This window comes from Eretmochelys imbricata, chromosome 12 (genome assembly GCF_965152235.1).
Source record: "Eretmochelys imbricata isolate rEreImb1 chromosome 12, rEreImb1.hap1, whole genome shotgun sequence".
Taxonomy (NCBI): Eukaryota; Metazoa; Chordata; order Testudines; family Cheloniidae; genus Eretmochelys; species Eretmochelys imbricata.
The window spans coordinates 3,213,728-3,229,831 of record NC_135583.1 but is presented as its reverse complement, the minus strand read 5'-3'; the positions used below and the strand labels follow the sequence as shown (position 1 = coordinate 3,229,831).

At 49.9% G+C, this 16,104-nt stretch overlaps 1 protein-coding gene across 1 annotated transcript in view; it reads right to left on the bottom strand.

Moving 5' to 3' along the window:
• The window catches only part of HYDIN (HYDIN axonemal central pair apparatus protein), a 387,143-nt gene that overhangs the window by 364,586 nt on the left and 6,453 nt on the right, over positions 1-16,104 (bottom strand). The window contains exon 4 of the mRNA XM_077831048.1: positions 1,125-1,259. Within this exon, the coding sequence (XP_077687174.1) occupies positions 1,125-1,259 (135 nt within the window). The remainder of the gene's footprint in view (positions 1-1,124; positions 1,260-16,104) is intronic.

Genomic DNA, 16,104 nt, shown 5'->3' with positions numbered 1-16,104 from the left:
TGCTTTTGAGCAGGGGGTTGGACTAGATGACCTCCTGAGGTCCCTTCCAACCCTGATATTCTGTGATTCTATGATTCTATTGCATTCCTATAGGTATAACTGAACATCTGTGTATGTGTCTTCCCACTCATACATACAGATCCCATATAAAAAGGGAGAAACAGCAGCAATGTAATCCCAAGTGTGGCCTATCAAATACCCATACCCTCCCAGAATTCCACACTGTCCCTTGCCAGTTAGTCTAAAACAGTGGTTCTCGAACTGTGGTAAGTGGACTGCAATGAAATCATACACAGATTGGTTAAAAAAGACTTTAGGCCTAAAGAACTATCGAACTTGAGTGTCTCCATTTTTCAGTGTCCAACCTGAGACACCTTAAAGTGGCCAGATTTTCAGAAAGTGCTGAACATCCCCCCACTGGAAATCAGGCCTCTTTCAAGGGGCCCATGTTGGGCCCCCAAAATCACTGATCACTTTTGAAAGTTTAGGCGTTGGTCTTTATAATTGGTTCAGTAACTCAAAATATGTACAGTCATGCAGAAAGCCCTATGTTTGATTGTATGGTGCATAATCTATCAGCCCACAGGTGCTTAAGCAGTTCTCTGATAGGAGTTACAGTCCAGCGGGGCTCAGACTTTTGTACTGGTCACCCCTTTCATGCAACAAGCCGCTGAGTGTGAGCCCCCTTATAAATTAAAAACACTTTAAAAATATTTAACACCATTATAAATGCTGGAGGTGAAGTGGAGTTGGGGGAGGCTGACAGCTCATGACCCCCCCACGGAATAACTTCACACCCCCTGCAGCGTCACAACCTGCAATTTGAGAACCCCTGAGTTACACCTTAAATCCCTTGGGTATTGAAGGATGAAAAGAGCCCTGAAAATAGGTTGACAGATTACAGAACAACAGGCTAAAGGAACGTCCAGTCTGTTAAAGGATACCCTTCACAAAGGAATAGTGGGTGTTCTCCTGCTATTGCAGTAGGCTGGGTCCAGAGTAACTCCACTGAAATCAGAAAGGTTACTCTGGATTTACACCTGTTTTATTGGCCAGAATCTAGTCCTTTGTGTGCATATTCAATGTTTAAAAGGCACCGATCCCTTTAAGGGTGTTGGTGTTACCTTGTTCTCCTCAGGAATGAAGAGGATGTGGAAGGTAGATGCCATGCCCGGTGCTACTTTGTGACCCACATCATTGGGACTGATAACTCTGAAGTAAGGAGAACTCTCCAGGATGACTTTCACCAACCGGGGAATCTGTAGGAGACATGTAAAATATAAGATTATGCAATCCACATGGAAGGGCATAGAGAAAGAAATCATCCTAGTCATCAAATGGGGATATTGATCCTTAGTGCTCCCTAAAGGTTAAGTGCAATTAGTTTATTATAGGGGAAATGGAGAGACATTAAACTTTTTGATGTGTTGAGTTTGAGTTGGCAGTGGTCCATTTATTCTATTCTATGTAGGCTCTTGCACTGCGCTCATCACCATAGTACTGAAGCACCTTCCAGTACCTATTGAACATCTGGGGATAGGTGTGCACGAGCCTGCCCACATCTAAAGGCCCCTCCCTCAGCGTAAGGAGTGGGGCTACCAGACCCAGATCTCAAACAATTCTGGGTGGGGGTGTAGTGGGGCAGCTGCCGCACTCCATGAGAAAAAGGGTTGGAACAGGCCAGAGAGGTTGCGCAGACCAGCAGCCAATCAGCAAAGGCCTGTGGAGACCCAATGAAGGCAAGGGAGGAGGTGGCCAATCAGGGCCAGGCTGGGTCCTATATAAAGGCTGCCTAGCAAAGGAGAAGACAGTCTCTCCCTGACTAGCAAGGGAGGAGGACTGGCTCCTGAGGTAAGGAGATAGCACCTTGGACAGAGAAGTGCTGGGCAGGCTTGGAGGAGCAGAGGAGAGCTCTGGCCCAGTTACCTGCCAGGCTGCGGCCCCTGCTAAAAAGGGTTGAGAAGGTGCACGGGGCCAAAGGGGAAGTGGCCCGGGGAAGACAGGCAGACAAGAGGGGAGTGAAGGAGGGCAGAGAGAGGCTGCCACTAGAGGGTCCCTGGGTCGGGACCCAGAGTAGCGGGTGGGCCTGGGTCTCTCCCTTTCCCTCCTTATACTGCACCTGACCACAGAGGAGTGGGGCCGAGACAGACTGCAACCTGCTCCTGAGGCGAGGGGCTAGACAGTGGGTTTGTGGTTGGCCACTGAGACAGGTGCAAGCCAAAGGACTGCTATTAACCCCCTGCCTCCCAGAAGGGGGTGAGACTGGAGTAGTGGGCACTGCTCGAGGGCAGTGTCCTGAAAGCAGAGCAGCCAACGGGTGAGACACCACTTGCAGAGGGCACTCTGCAGCTGACAAGAGCTAATTCCCAGAGCAACCAGCGGGAGACGCCAGCGGTAGTGAGTCCTGACCCCACCACAGTGGGCAACAAATGATAAGACAGGGATGGGAGTGAGGGTCAAAAGCAGGGAGCCAGAGGGGGACACCTTCCCATAGTGCATTAAGCAACATGATTAATGTTGTGACATGTTGGTTGTTCTCTCATCCTCTCCCCTGGGGTGGAGGGGGAGGGGAGTGTGTGCAGTGGAGTCTTTTACTTTGGTAGGGGTTTTTCTGTTCCAAAGAAAAATGCCACATAATCAGCTGGCCAAGCAAAACGAAGTAAACGATCAAGGAATTCTCAGCATACACATCAGTAACAGGAGCTGTGAGAATAAAGGAGTTCATCTAGGGATGAGGAGCAGAGGGAGAAGGAAGGGAGCAAGACAGCCTTGGGAAGGCACTGACTGACATCAGAAGAGATGAAGGAAGAACCACCCAAGAGTTGACAAAGGAACAGCTGAAGAGAATCAGAGAAGAGTCACAAAAGCCCAAAGAGCAGGAAGCCAGAAGCAGAGAGTTACTGACTGTCCAAAGAAAGGTTGTGGTTACTTGGTTTCCCCTGGGGCATGCCCATCTGTTGATACTGTTCTTTAGGGGGAATGCTACCTTTGTGTATTTCCAGCCTCAGGCTATGTTACTGTTATTGTCTTGTATTCCAGTTTCATTATTAAAAACTAGCATGACTTCTTGCAGAAGATTCTGCCGGTTGATCAGTTCATAATCAGACAACAGTTAAAGCTCAGTGGAGCCAAATTCCCAAGTACCTTGTTAACACACAGGAAACCTTGCATGGCATTTTGCAATGAGAGCTGCCCTTCATGATGTCACAATAAAATTGCCCCCCTCACCACGGAGTCCCCTGGGTACGCACCAGCATTGTATATTGCTAATGCTTTTATACGCATTGGGAAGGGTTGAAGGTGTGTGGAATGAAAGATTCCTTTGCAGGTTGCGAGAGGCCGAAGAGGGAGGAAGGGAGAAAGGAACGGGTTAACTCGACGATTCAGCTAGGCTCGAAGATAAGGAATGAAACTGCCACTCAAGGCCAACGCACACAAACAAGCTCCCTGCTGCTAAACAGCCAAAAGCCTGTTGGCAAGGAGACCTGAACCAGACAGACCTGAAGGGGGTTGCAAAACAAAAAAGATTGTGAAGGCCAGTGAATTGAAAAACAACTGTCTCGCAACCCTGCAGCCCAGTGTGTTTTGGGGAACCTAAGGGAGCCACAGAAGGCGGGTTCGGACTGGTACTGAGAGCACAGGGAACAAAGGGCTCTGGACGAAAATGCCCCTGGAAGAACCCAGGGCTTAAAACCCTCCCGAGAGCTGAAGCAAGTCAGAGATCAACAGCAGACCCTAAATGGCCTGTGCACAGGACAGAACTCTCATCTACCCCTCCCCCATCTTCTTCTTATGTTACATCCAGGCATGGCTAGCCTCGGGTTGTGCGTGTGTGAGTATGAAAGTGGGTTAGGGCTCGGGCACTAATGCTTTCTTCCTTCCTCTGAGTGACGTGGGGAGCACCCAGCACTCCCCGCTATTATTTTATTAATAAAGCTTTAAAACTTAGTCACTTGGTGTGCTCCTTCATCACCTCCCCTAACGATCCTACAGCCTCAGCCTGATCACCTGATGCCTCAGGCAAATTGATAACATACATCTGTCACAATGATACTGGAAGAAAATAGAAAACAAACAGGGGTTTACTGGTACTGGCGCAGCAAGCCTAAAGCATGCAATCTACCGCTGAGAGAAACTCAAATGAAAATTTTTTTTACTAACAAGCTGGGAGAGCTTCACAAATATGCCACAAAATCCAATTCATGCTTTGGAGCATAGGGATTTCTACATGTGATCAGACCAGTAACCAGTCACTGATGGCTACCATCACTGTAAATGCAGATGATCCAGAATCCTTCAATTATAGCTTGTGGAAGTGAGTTCCAAAGGCTAACTTTAAATTGTGTACAAAAGTCCTGTGTAATCTATTCTCTAATAAAATGAATGTACATAAGCATTTTCTGCAGAACAAACAATGAAAATCTCTCTAAGCACTGCTTAGAAAGAGCCAGAGAAAAAGAAAGCAATTTTACTATGTATAAATAGCAGCAATAAAGAAGGACTAAATCATTCCACCTCTGTATTTAAAAGATTAGAGAGGCCACATTCGGAATACTCTATGCCTTTAACTTGATTTTCACAAAGCAGAGTACAGAGTTATAATCACAAGTGCATTGTATGCAGCTGTCAATTCAGAGATCTGAAAACTAGAGATAAAACATTCTAAACTAACTGCTGAAGTGTCTTGTTACTTTTATACAATGAAAACTATTTACAAAAACAGTCAAATTAAAACGTAAGGGGATCTTTTGGGGGTTTATTAACAAGATCCCTGTGGTATTAAAATTCAGCAGAGATGAGTGTGGAATCTGTTAATGCTACAGTATGTGCCAGGGTCCCTATTACACAAGTGCTGTCCAGTGACTGAGGTCTCACTAGCTTCCAAAACACATTTGTTTTGGAACAGCAACAATTCCACACTGTCTCATTCACACAGTCACTCCCTCCCTCCCATAACGTACACCTCCCCAGTTGCAACTGTACACGTTTATTCATTTTGCTGGGAGCTGCAGAAATATTTATGCAGAAGTTCTTTTCCACTTAAAAAGAAGAGTTAACTCTTTGTCTGCTGGCTGGTATTTGGCAAAGATGAACATCATTTGCTGCCACATCTACATCACTCAGAAGCAGTGCTGTGGCAATGGTATGCCTGTCCTCCAAAGGGCAAGTGTAAGGGAATGCAGCAGAGAAGTGGTCAACGAGGGGAAGTGAGGCAGGGTTTGTTGGAGAAGTGTACACAGGCAGGGTCAACCCAAGTTAAAATTGGGATTATACTGTAGAGCATACAAAATCTCACGAGGAAGCTCCTTCCCTTTTGTTTTGGGAATACATGTGTCATGGCTCAGCCATATTTCCAATATTCCTCCACTACCAAATGAATGTAGCCCTAAGGTCCTCACAGCATCTTTCTCCTCTCCTGGGACAGGTTTCAGAGTAACAGCCGTGTTAGTCTGTATTCGCAAAAAGAAAAGGAGTACTTGTGGCACCTTAGAGACTAACCAATTTATTTGAGCATGAGCTTTCGTGAGCTACAGCTCACTTCATCAGATGCATCTGATGAAGTGAGCTGTAGCTCACGAAAGCTCATGCTCAAATAAATTGGTTAGTCTCTAAGGTGCCACAAGTATTCCTTTTCTTTCTCCTGGGACACTCTCTAACACTAGTTCCCTTTAGCCTCCTACTACCTCCATAACAGCAGAGCTTCTCATTAGCCATTACTTTCAGGCAGGCTTCATTTCATCCTCTGTTTTATCATCTTGTACCATTAGAACCGGAGAAGGATTTCTTTCTTTCCACTCTCTCCTATACACTTTTCCATCCTCTTTGCACCTGAAGTTTTATATCTAATATGCCTTTTCCTTGCAGGACCAGATCTCTGATTACTTTTCACACTTTCTTCTTGTTGTTCAGATGTCAAACAAAACCCTGGGGCGTACAATAGTTTCTCCTGGAACACTTTCTAATTCAGATCCCTTTCTTGCTCCTTCTCACTATCTTTTCCCATGGGATTCTTTCCGGCACACACCTCCTTCAAGCAAGCTTATTCTCTGCTGAAATTTCAAGTCCTCGTTTTCTCCATTTTCAGTCCTGATTATAAATCAATGGTTCAGAATTGCTGAGATCTTTCAACTGCCTCCCCGCTCCCACTCCTCTCAGGGAAATCTCAAAGTGATCACAAAGTTATTTCAAGCAAAGGCGGCAGACACTGTGGAAAGAGCTGAGGTGCTGGCGATCGTGAGCCCTCTAAAGGTAAAACAGAGCCACTCCTCTCAGAAAAGGCATGGCACTGAAAGGGCTTCTGAAATTTGTTCATAAGCATGCAATTAAAAGGCATTCTACTGCTGCCAGTAAGTCAGTCTGTTCCCATTTCTGATTTAAATGAACATTTCTGGACACTAACACCATTGAGTTAATTTTACTCCAGTGTATGTAAGAAGGAAATCAGTCCCTGTACTTGCTCTTAGTGATTTATAAGACATGTCAGTTCAATGCAGAGGATACATATGTTACTAACTCACTTCTCAAAAGAGATTAACATTAAAACCTGTGGGTCAGTTCCGGGCCCAGAGAGAGTCTGGGGAGCAGAGTGCATAGCAACCACATGCAATGGGGAGGCTTTGCAGCCACAAGCATGTCTGGCTAAGCCCAGCCCTATTTCTACTGGCAATCGGGTGGAGGGGAAAGACTTCAGGTATGCAGTGCCATGCTGTTGGTTGGCCCAGAGGGAAGCAGACACATTCCTCCCCAGGTGAGTGACAGACAGGGGGCATGAACAGGCCACATGGCTCAAGATGGCTCACAGCTCCGAAACAGGATTGTCAGGGGGGAGAGGGGAAGAGGCCACTGGGAGGAAGATCCCCCTGAAGGTAATCACAGGGTACGGAGAAGTCTCCTCCCACAACTCCCACCAACCTGAAACAGGATTGTCAGAGGGGAGAGGAGAAGAGGCCACTGGGAGGAAGATCTCCCTGAAGGTAATCACAGGGTACAGAGAAGTCTCCTCCAGCAACTCCCACCAACCCAGCCTCTCCTGTAACACAATACCTGGAACTCTCCTTTCCCCATGCAAGAGCAGCAGCCCAAGGGTGGCACGGACCTCTGCCACATCACAGACTGACAGACAGAGTCGGGACTGAGACAGTGCTGTTATGGGCAGGGGAAGGAAGCTCCTCTGCCTGATTCCCCACCCCCAGCAGCTCCACATCATCTAGTAGTGTCAGCTGACTTCAGAGTCATTCAGTGAGGTGCACAGGTGGTGCAGTGATTTGGCCCCATACAAATCGGGAACACTTCTGTCAAGGTTCCTCCCCCACTCTGAACTCTAGGGTACAGATGTGGGGACCTCCATGAAAACCTCCTAAGCTTACTTTTACCAGCTTAGGTTAAAACTTCCCCAAGGTACAAATTAATTTTATCCTTTGTCCTTGGAATATCCACTGCCACCACCAAACTCTAATTGGGTTTACTGGGAAACGTAGTTTGGACACGTCTTTCCCCCCAGAATCCTCCCAACCCTTGCACCCCACTTCCTGGGGAAGGTTTGGTAAAAATCCTCACCAATTTGCATAGGTGACCACAGACCCAAACCCTTGGATCTGAGAACAATGAAAAAGCATTCAGTTTTCTTACAAGAAGACTTTTAATAGAAATAGAAGTAAATAGAAGTAAAGGAATCACCCCTGTAAAATCAGGATGGTAGATACCTTACAGGGTAATTAGATTCAAACATAGAGAATCCCTCTAGGCAAAACCTTAAGTTACAAAAAAGACACACAGACAGAAATAGTCATTCTATTCAGCACAATTCTTTTCTCAGCCATTTAAAGAAATCATAATCTAACACATACCTAGCTAGATTACTTACTAAAAGTTCTAAGACTCCTTTCCTGTTCTATCCCCGGCAAAAGCAGCATACCGACAGACACAGACCCTTTGTTTCTCTCCCTCCTCCCAGCTTTTGAAAGTATCTTGTCTCCTCATTGGTCATTATGGTCAGGTGCCAGCGAGGTTACCTTTAGCTTCTTAACCCTTTACAGGTAAGAGGATTTTTCCTCTGGCCAGGAGGGATTTTAAAGGGGTTTACCCTTCCCTTTATATTTATGACAACTTCAAAGGGGAAGGAGAGCCTATCTGAGCTGAGGCTGATTCATCCATCCCCAGGTGAGTAATGATGCAGAGACAGAGGCTGGTAAATGGATTACATCAATGTGAGGAGATCATATTAATTACAGAGAGGGAATAAGTGTGAAGGAAATCACCCTGTTTTGAGACACAATCCAAGTGAACAATCCTGATTTTAACAAGCAGGGATGAGGACACCAGGGCTGGGCCCCACTGTGGCCATGCTTGAGTAAAATAGAAGACACATGTCAACACGGAACATTTGCAGACCAGGGGAAGATGAGCTGAGACACTCTAGGAGTCCTCACACAGCAGCATGGTGACCTGCTGACTCCAGGGGGTCTGGTGAGACCCCCAAAAGAATGTAGACATCTTTACCGGGTCATATTGGAAAACATGGGAGGTTCTAAAGGCCCCTCCCCCAACCTAGAGGGAGGGACCACCGGACCCAGGGACCAAGTAAATGCGGGGGACAACTAATGAAAAACGGGTTGGAGTGAAGGTCATAGGTTCAAAACGAGGATACCGGATGGGTACACCGAGCAGAGAACCCCGGACAGCGCCCACTGCTCCTCAAAGCTGTCAAGGGAGCTAGTGATGCTGCCCAGTGGAACTCTGCCCGGATGCGTGAAACTAGGGAGGAGCAAAAATAGGCCCCACAGTCGCAGAGCACCCCCTTGTCCACCATCCTCCTCCTGTTATTATAGATGGAAACTTTGCCCAGGGCCAGGAGGAGGTTGATGAGGAGGTCTTGTGACTTTGTGGGGCCACGGATAAGGTGTGCAAAGAGAATCATAGAATATCAGAGTTGGAAGGGACCTCTGGAGGTCATCTCGTCCAAACCCCCGCCCAGAGCAGGACCAATCCCCAACTAAATCATCCCAGCCAGGGCTTTGTCAAGCCTAACCTTAAAAACTTCTAAGGAAGGGGATTCCACCACTTCCCTAGGTAACACATTCCAGTGTTTCACCACCCTCCTACTGAAAAAGTTTTTCCTAATATCCAACCTAAATCTCCCCTACTGCAACTTGAGACCATTACTCCTTGTCCTGTCATCTGCTATCACTGAGAATAGTCTAGATCCATCCTCTTTGGATCCACCTTTCAGGTAGCTAAAAGCAACTATCAAATCCCCCCTCATTCTTCTCTTCCGCAGACTAAACAATCCCAGCTCCCTCAGCCTCTCCTCATAAGTCATGTGTTCTAGACCCCTAATCATTTTTGTTGCCCTTCGCTGGACTCTCTCCAATTTATCCACATCCTTCTTGTAGTGTGGGGCCCAAAACTGGACACAGTACTCCAGATGAGGCCTCACCAATGTCGAATAGAGGGGGACGATCACGTCCCTCGATCTGCTCGCTATGCCCCTACTTATACATCCCAAAATGCCATTGGCCTTCTTGGCAACAAGGGCACACTGCTGACTCATATCCAGCTTCTCGTCCACTGTCACCCCTAGGTCCTTTTCCGCAGAAGATATTGCGCATTTATGAAGATATTGAACAAAATCGGCCCGAGGACTGACCCTTGGGGTACTCCACTTGATACCGGCTGCCAACTAGACGTGGGGCCATTGATCACTACCCATTGAGCCCGACAATCTAGCCAAATTTCTATCCACCTTATAGTGCATTCATCCAGCCCATACGTCTTTAACTTGCTGGCAAGAATACTGTGGGAGACAGTGTCAAAAGCTTTGCTAAAGTCAAGGAATAACACGTCCACTGCTTTCCCTTCATCCACAGAACCAGTTATCTCATCATAGAAGGCAATTAGATTAGTCAGGCATGACTTTCCCTTGGTGAATCCATGCTGACTGTTCCTGATCACTTTCCTCGCCTCTAAGTGCTTCAGAATTGATTCCTTGAGGACATGCTCCACGATTTTTCAGCGGACTGAGGTGAGGCTGACTGGCCTGTAGTTCCCAGGATCCTCCTCCTTCTCTTTTTTAAAAGGTTGGCACTACATTAGCCTTTTTCCAGTCTTTTGGGACTTCCCCCAATCGCCATGAGTTTTGAAAGATAATGGCCAATGGCTCTGCAATCACAGCCGCCAATTCCTTTAGCACTCTCGGATGCAACGCATCCGGCCCCATGGACTTGTGCACGTCCAGCTTTTCTAAATAGTCCCTAACCACTTCTTTCTCCACAGAGGGCTGGCCACCTCCTCCCCATGCTGTGCTGCCCAGTGCAGTAGTCTGGGAGCTGACCTTGTTCGTGAGGAACAAGTGCGGGGAGAAGTGCAGCCAGAACCTCAACAAGAGGTTCTGGAGGAGCCGGAATAGGGGCTGCAACTTGGCACATTCAAGATAGGCGTGCGCCAGGTTCTCCCTCACCGCAAAAGGGGCAGGCCTCGGGTATAGGGGTGAACCGCGCCAGGTGCATGCCTGTGCTCATGGCTCCATGAAGGAACCGCCAACCTATGTCCCCGAAGGTCCATGGGTCCAAGGTGGAATAAAGGCTGGCCCACCGGGGCTCCTCACCCTCTTGAGGTGGAAACGTCCCATCGGGGCGGGACACGAGGGTGAGGAAGTGCAGTGTGTGGAGTACAAGTATGTACAGATGGTTTCTGGGTGCGGTTCGAAACCAGACTGGCTGCAGAGTGTACAGCTGGCTCGGAGTGTGGGAACGGGGAGGCCGGGGCGGGGGGGGGGGGGGGCTCGTGGAACAGGGGCCGAAGAAAATTGTCTGGAGGGCCAGGGGAGAGGGGTGGGTGGAGAGCACCCTCTCGCAGGGCTCGCCGCAGGAAAACGAGAGAATCAGGTGACAAGGCGGCCTCCACCTCCTGGAGTACGTGCCTAGGGGTCGGAAGGGTGGAAAGCCCCATGTGTCGACCGAGCACACGGGGCACCACCTAGTCCCCCCTGTCGTAGTCCAGGAGGTCTCAGACTCTGGTGGTTTCTGCCAGGACCAACCTCCGATGCACCGAGGGAGACTCTGCCACCTGCACACGTAGATCAAGGTTGTGTAGCAGGGGCTCCACGAGGAGGTCCGCCCCCTCGGTGGCCACAAAGGACCTGGTCTCCGAAAAAAGCTTCCAGGTCCAGAGGAGGTCCTGGTAGAAGACCGGCAGCTCAGAGAGGTCTCGCGGGAGACCTCTCGGATGGAGAAAAAAGAGCTGCTGGTTGTATCGGAGCCCTCAGAGGCGGCGGAGGAAGGCGTGCACCAACGTGCTCCACGCCGGACTACCTGCACCATAAAGGAGTCTCTGCAGGGCCTGGAGGCAGAAGACATGGACCTGGCTGCGCAGGCAGGCCAGGCCTTGTCCTCCCTCCTCCAGGGGGAGACTCAGGACCCCTGCAGAGAACCAGTGCAGCCCCAGCCACAAGAACTCCAGAGCCATCCTCTGGAGCCTGGCCAGGATCCTCGGGGCCAGGCTCAGGGTGTTGAGCCGGTGCCAGAGCATGGACAGGACTAGCTGGTTCAGCACCAGCACTCTCCCTCACAGGGAGAGACACCAGAACAGTCCTGTCCATCTCCGCAGTCACACACCCACCCTGGCGTCCAAATCCTGCCAGTTCTCTGGCAGAGAAGAATGCATGGCGGATAGATAAACGCCAAGATAGAGCAGCGGACCCATGCCCCACTGGATGGCTTGAAGCGCAGGTGGGAGGGAGCTTGCCTGCCACCCGTCCCCAACCACCAGGCCAGAGCGCTTGACCCAGCTGACCCGGGTGGAGGAGACCACTGAGTAAACGGCCTGGCAGGCCTCCACCCGCACCAGGTCGTCCGGGTCCTGGACAACAAGGAGCACATCGTCGGCGTATGTAGACAGGACCAGCCGCAGCTCCGGTCCTGAAGCACCAACCCCATCAACCTCTGGCAGAGGAGACAGAGGAAGGGCTCAATCGCCAGAGCATACAGCTGGCCCGAAGGGGGGCACCCCTGCCATACTCCCCACCTGAAGCTGACCGGCTCAGTCAGGGTCCAGTTGAGCCTGACCAGACACTCCGCGTCAGGGTACAGCACCTGGAAAAAGCCCACGAACTGGGAACCGAAGCCAAACGCCCACAGGGTGCCCAGGAGATACCCGTGGTCCACCCTGTCAAACGCCTTCTCCTGGTCCAGGGACAGGAGGGCAAAAGACACAGCATCCCTATACCCCAGCTCCAAGAGGTCCCGGACCAAATACAAGTTATCAAATATATCACAAATGGAAGCTACAAATAAAAGGGAGGGGCAGGCAACCAAACTAAAACCCAAAGTTTGGGGTGGGGCAGGTAGCAAACACGGAAGGGCCGGGGCAGGGGAGGCAAAACTAACAAAAGCAGAACTCCTAGGGGAACAAAACAAGTAGCAGGCGGGGCTGGCTGTGGGGGGGGGGGGCGGCAAACTAGCACAGGGGTCTGGGGGGCACAGCAGGGAGGGGACCCCACCAGCCAAATGCAGCTGGGGGGAGGGAAGGTCCAAGGTAAGGAGACACGTGCGCCCACGTGTGCTTGTGTAGCTCAGTCTATTGCCGCTCACTGCTGCAAACAGTCCCAGGTGGTGAAGGGGGAGAAACAATCAGCCATGTCGAGGGGCGAAGAGCAGGTCCGGTTGGTATGTGGGGTGACGGAGGGGGCGGCGGTAGTTGGGGGTGGTGGTAGGTTGGGAGCAGATGGGCAAGGGGGAGGGCTCCACGCCTCTTCCTCTTGCTCCCCCCAGCAGCAATAAAGTCACCCCCGCCCCCCAAGAGCAGAGATGTCAAAAGTCACTCCGTTTGTGAATGAACCCTCTCAACAATGTCCCTCTGCGGGAGTCCTCTTCTTCCTCCTCCTCACCGGCAGCAGCGGTTCCCACAGCAGCAGCAGTGAGCAGCAATCAGCCAGCCAGGCAGGAAGGACCCATAGATGTTAGTGATGGTGGGGTCCTGGTTTCTCCTTCCGGAGGCAGAGGGTGGAGGGGGCGGGCCGGCAATGCCCCCCCTCACTCCGCAGCAGTGGCAGCAGCAGCCCAAGAAGGGAGAGAACTCCAGCCAGCAGGGCAGCCCGAGCAGACTGACCCTCCTTCCTGTTGCAGGGTGGTCACCCGCTCCTGCCCTGAAGGGCTTAAAACAGCCCTGGGAGAGGGCTGGGACAGGGGAAAAGCTGGGCTGATTGGCGGAGTAGGCGCAGCTGGGGCCACGACCCAAACGGACCCAGTGGGCCCTATAAAGGCCAGTGAAGCCAGGAGCTGAGAGGACTCTCCCTCTGGCTTGCTGAGGGAAAAGGACCTGGCTGCCTGGAAGCTGAGAGAGTACCTGAGGTGGAGCAGGGCTGGGGGAAGGCTAGAGGAGCTCCGGCCTGGAAACTCCCCAGGCTGCAGGCCTAGAGTAAGGCTAAATAGATACTGGGGTTGAAGGGGGTAGGCAAAGGCAGCAGGTCCAAACCCCTCTTGCCTGTGACAACTGGCGTTTACACTGCAGTCGGCCTCAGGGAACGGGGGCTAGTTGATGACTGGCAGTGGCAACAGACTGAGGTGAGGTGGGGATAGTGGGTGGGGATTCCCTGGGGAGGTGAGACCCAGATCTGTGGAGGTACTGCCAGGGGGAAGCACCCTGGGTAAAAGGGGCACCGGGGTCCGGGAGGGACATGGGGGCCAGCAGCAAGCAGGACACCGGCCTGCAGAGGGCGCTCCGGAGGCTGGAACACTAATTCCCTGGACGACCAGCAGGAGGTGCCACAGGGGTGAGTCTCACACCGCTACAGCATCTAAAGAACAAGGCTAAAAAAGGTCTTGACCAGAGGCAGGATGCTCTTGGTTCATGCCAATCCATCACTGTCATAAATATAAAGGGAAGGATAAACCCCTTTAAAATCCCTCCTGGCCAGAGGAAAAATCCTCTCACCTGTAAAGGGTTAAGAAGCTAAAGGTAACCTCGCTGGCACCTGACCAAAATGACCAATGAGGAGACAAGATACTTTCAAAAGCTGGCGGGAGGGGGAAAAAACAAAGGGTCTGTGTCTGTCTGTGTGATGCTTTTGCCGGGGACAGAACAGGAATGGAGTCTTAGAACTTAGTAAGTAATCTAGCTAGGTATGTGTTAGATTATGATTTCTTTAAATGGCTGAGAAAGGAACTGTGCTGAATAGAATGACTATTCCTGTCTGTGTGTCTTTTTTGTAACTTAAGGTTTTGCCTAGAGGGATTCTCTATGTTTGAATCTAATTACCCTGTAAGGTATCTACTATCCTGATTTTACAGAGGTGATTCCTTTACTTCTATTCAAAGTCTTCTTGTAAGAAAACTGAATGCTTTTTCATTGTTCTCAGATCCAAGGGTTTGGGTCTGTGGTCACCTATGCAAATTGGTGAGGATTTTTACCAAACCTTCCCCAGGAAGTGGGGTGCAAGGGTTGGGAGGATTCTGGGGGGAAAGACATGTCCAAACTACGTTTCCCAGTAAACCCAGATAAAGTTTGGTGGTGGCAGTGGAAATGCAAGGGCAAAGGGTAAAATTAATTTGTACCTTGGGGAAGTTTTAACCTAAGCTGGTAAAAGTAAGCTTAGGAGGTTTTCATGCAGGTCCCCACATCTGTACCCTAGAGTTCAGAGTGGGGAAGGAACCTTGACAATCACTTAGTAGGCAGGCACGGAACATGTGGTGGGTGTAGTCAGAGTACGGCTGATCAGTCAGGCATGCTACACACTAGCTGTGAGTAGCAGAGAAGTCCTGCTGGGAACACTGCGAAGAGGAAATTACTGGCAGGAATTGAGCCTTCTGGCCACATGGGCTCGTGCTGTTGTTCCCTGGCCATGGCAGGACAGAGAAGGCCACAGCATGTGCAAGGCTGAAGCCCAGAACACTCTGGCACCACCTTAGAAACATAGCTCTCCAAAGGAAGGACATCGCCAAAAATGGTTCCTAATTGGGTTAACTCCTTTGGAACAGACCCCTCCATGAGCAGGGACACAAAAAGGAGCGAGCCAAGAACCCCTCCCAAGACTTCCATCTTCCCTGGGTTCAGACAAGGCCCATCTGCATGGTTCAAGCAGAGACTAAGTAGAGTCTATGGAATGAGAGGTGTATGGGTGAGTGTTATCAGCAAGCAGGAAACTGTTCTTTCAGTTCATCACATGGCAAGCCTAAATGTCCTGCACTTCCTGTCAAGGCCCATGTCAACAAAGGGGACCAAAAAGGAGGACAAAATGAGCCTCGAAAAGGAAGAGGTGAGCTTTAAAAAGACATTAAAATGGGCACTTGGCACATCAAAGGATAAGGCCCTTCATCAAGGAAGCAGGGACCTGCTTACCACCACTCTATAAATGGTACTTTCTCACTGTCCGGGGCAGCTACAGCAAGGACAGGCCAAAACCAAACCCTAAGAACGGGTTCCCTTTGGATTTCAGGAGGAAAGGTGGTTCTGAGTCTATCCCCACACCAAACCTGCGCCTTTGGCTTGAGTTCTAGATCCAAATAGCAGAAAGACACTCCTCTCCCAGTCCCAGGGCCTGTTCTAATCCTGGTGTCAGAGGAACAGCCCCCAATGGAGACAATGAGCTTGCATGTCCTTCCACCAGAGAGACATTTGGACCCCAGTTCAGAACAATTCATCAGATTTTGGCACCATCAATGCAAACCTTGCCCTAACTCAGCCTTGGCCTCTTATCCCAGAGTAAACCTAATTTGGATCCTAATTGAAATATTATCCCCCTTAGGTGACACAGTCACAAAGCAGGTCACACAAATGAGAACCATTAGTCCTAGTCAGTCTGAAAGTTTGATTTTCAGGCTCACACCTTCACATGAAACCTTTCAATGTCAATTGGCATTTATGCCTGCCAGTGCAGTAGTTAAACATCTAAGTACCCAGGATACGGGTGCAAAATCCATTTGCATGAACAAATCAGAATTTTAGCTTGCAGAAAAATGTGTGTCCTACACACTGAAGCATCAGGCACTTAGGGGCACAAATTCTGCTGGTAGGTTACAGTCACTTTGTAACTATAGCCATCAGAAGCATCTTATTATAGGCCGTGCTCCAACACTGAGCTAATAACACAGTGATCAGTGCAGTACAAAA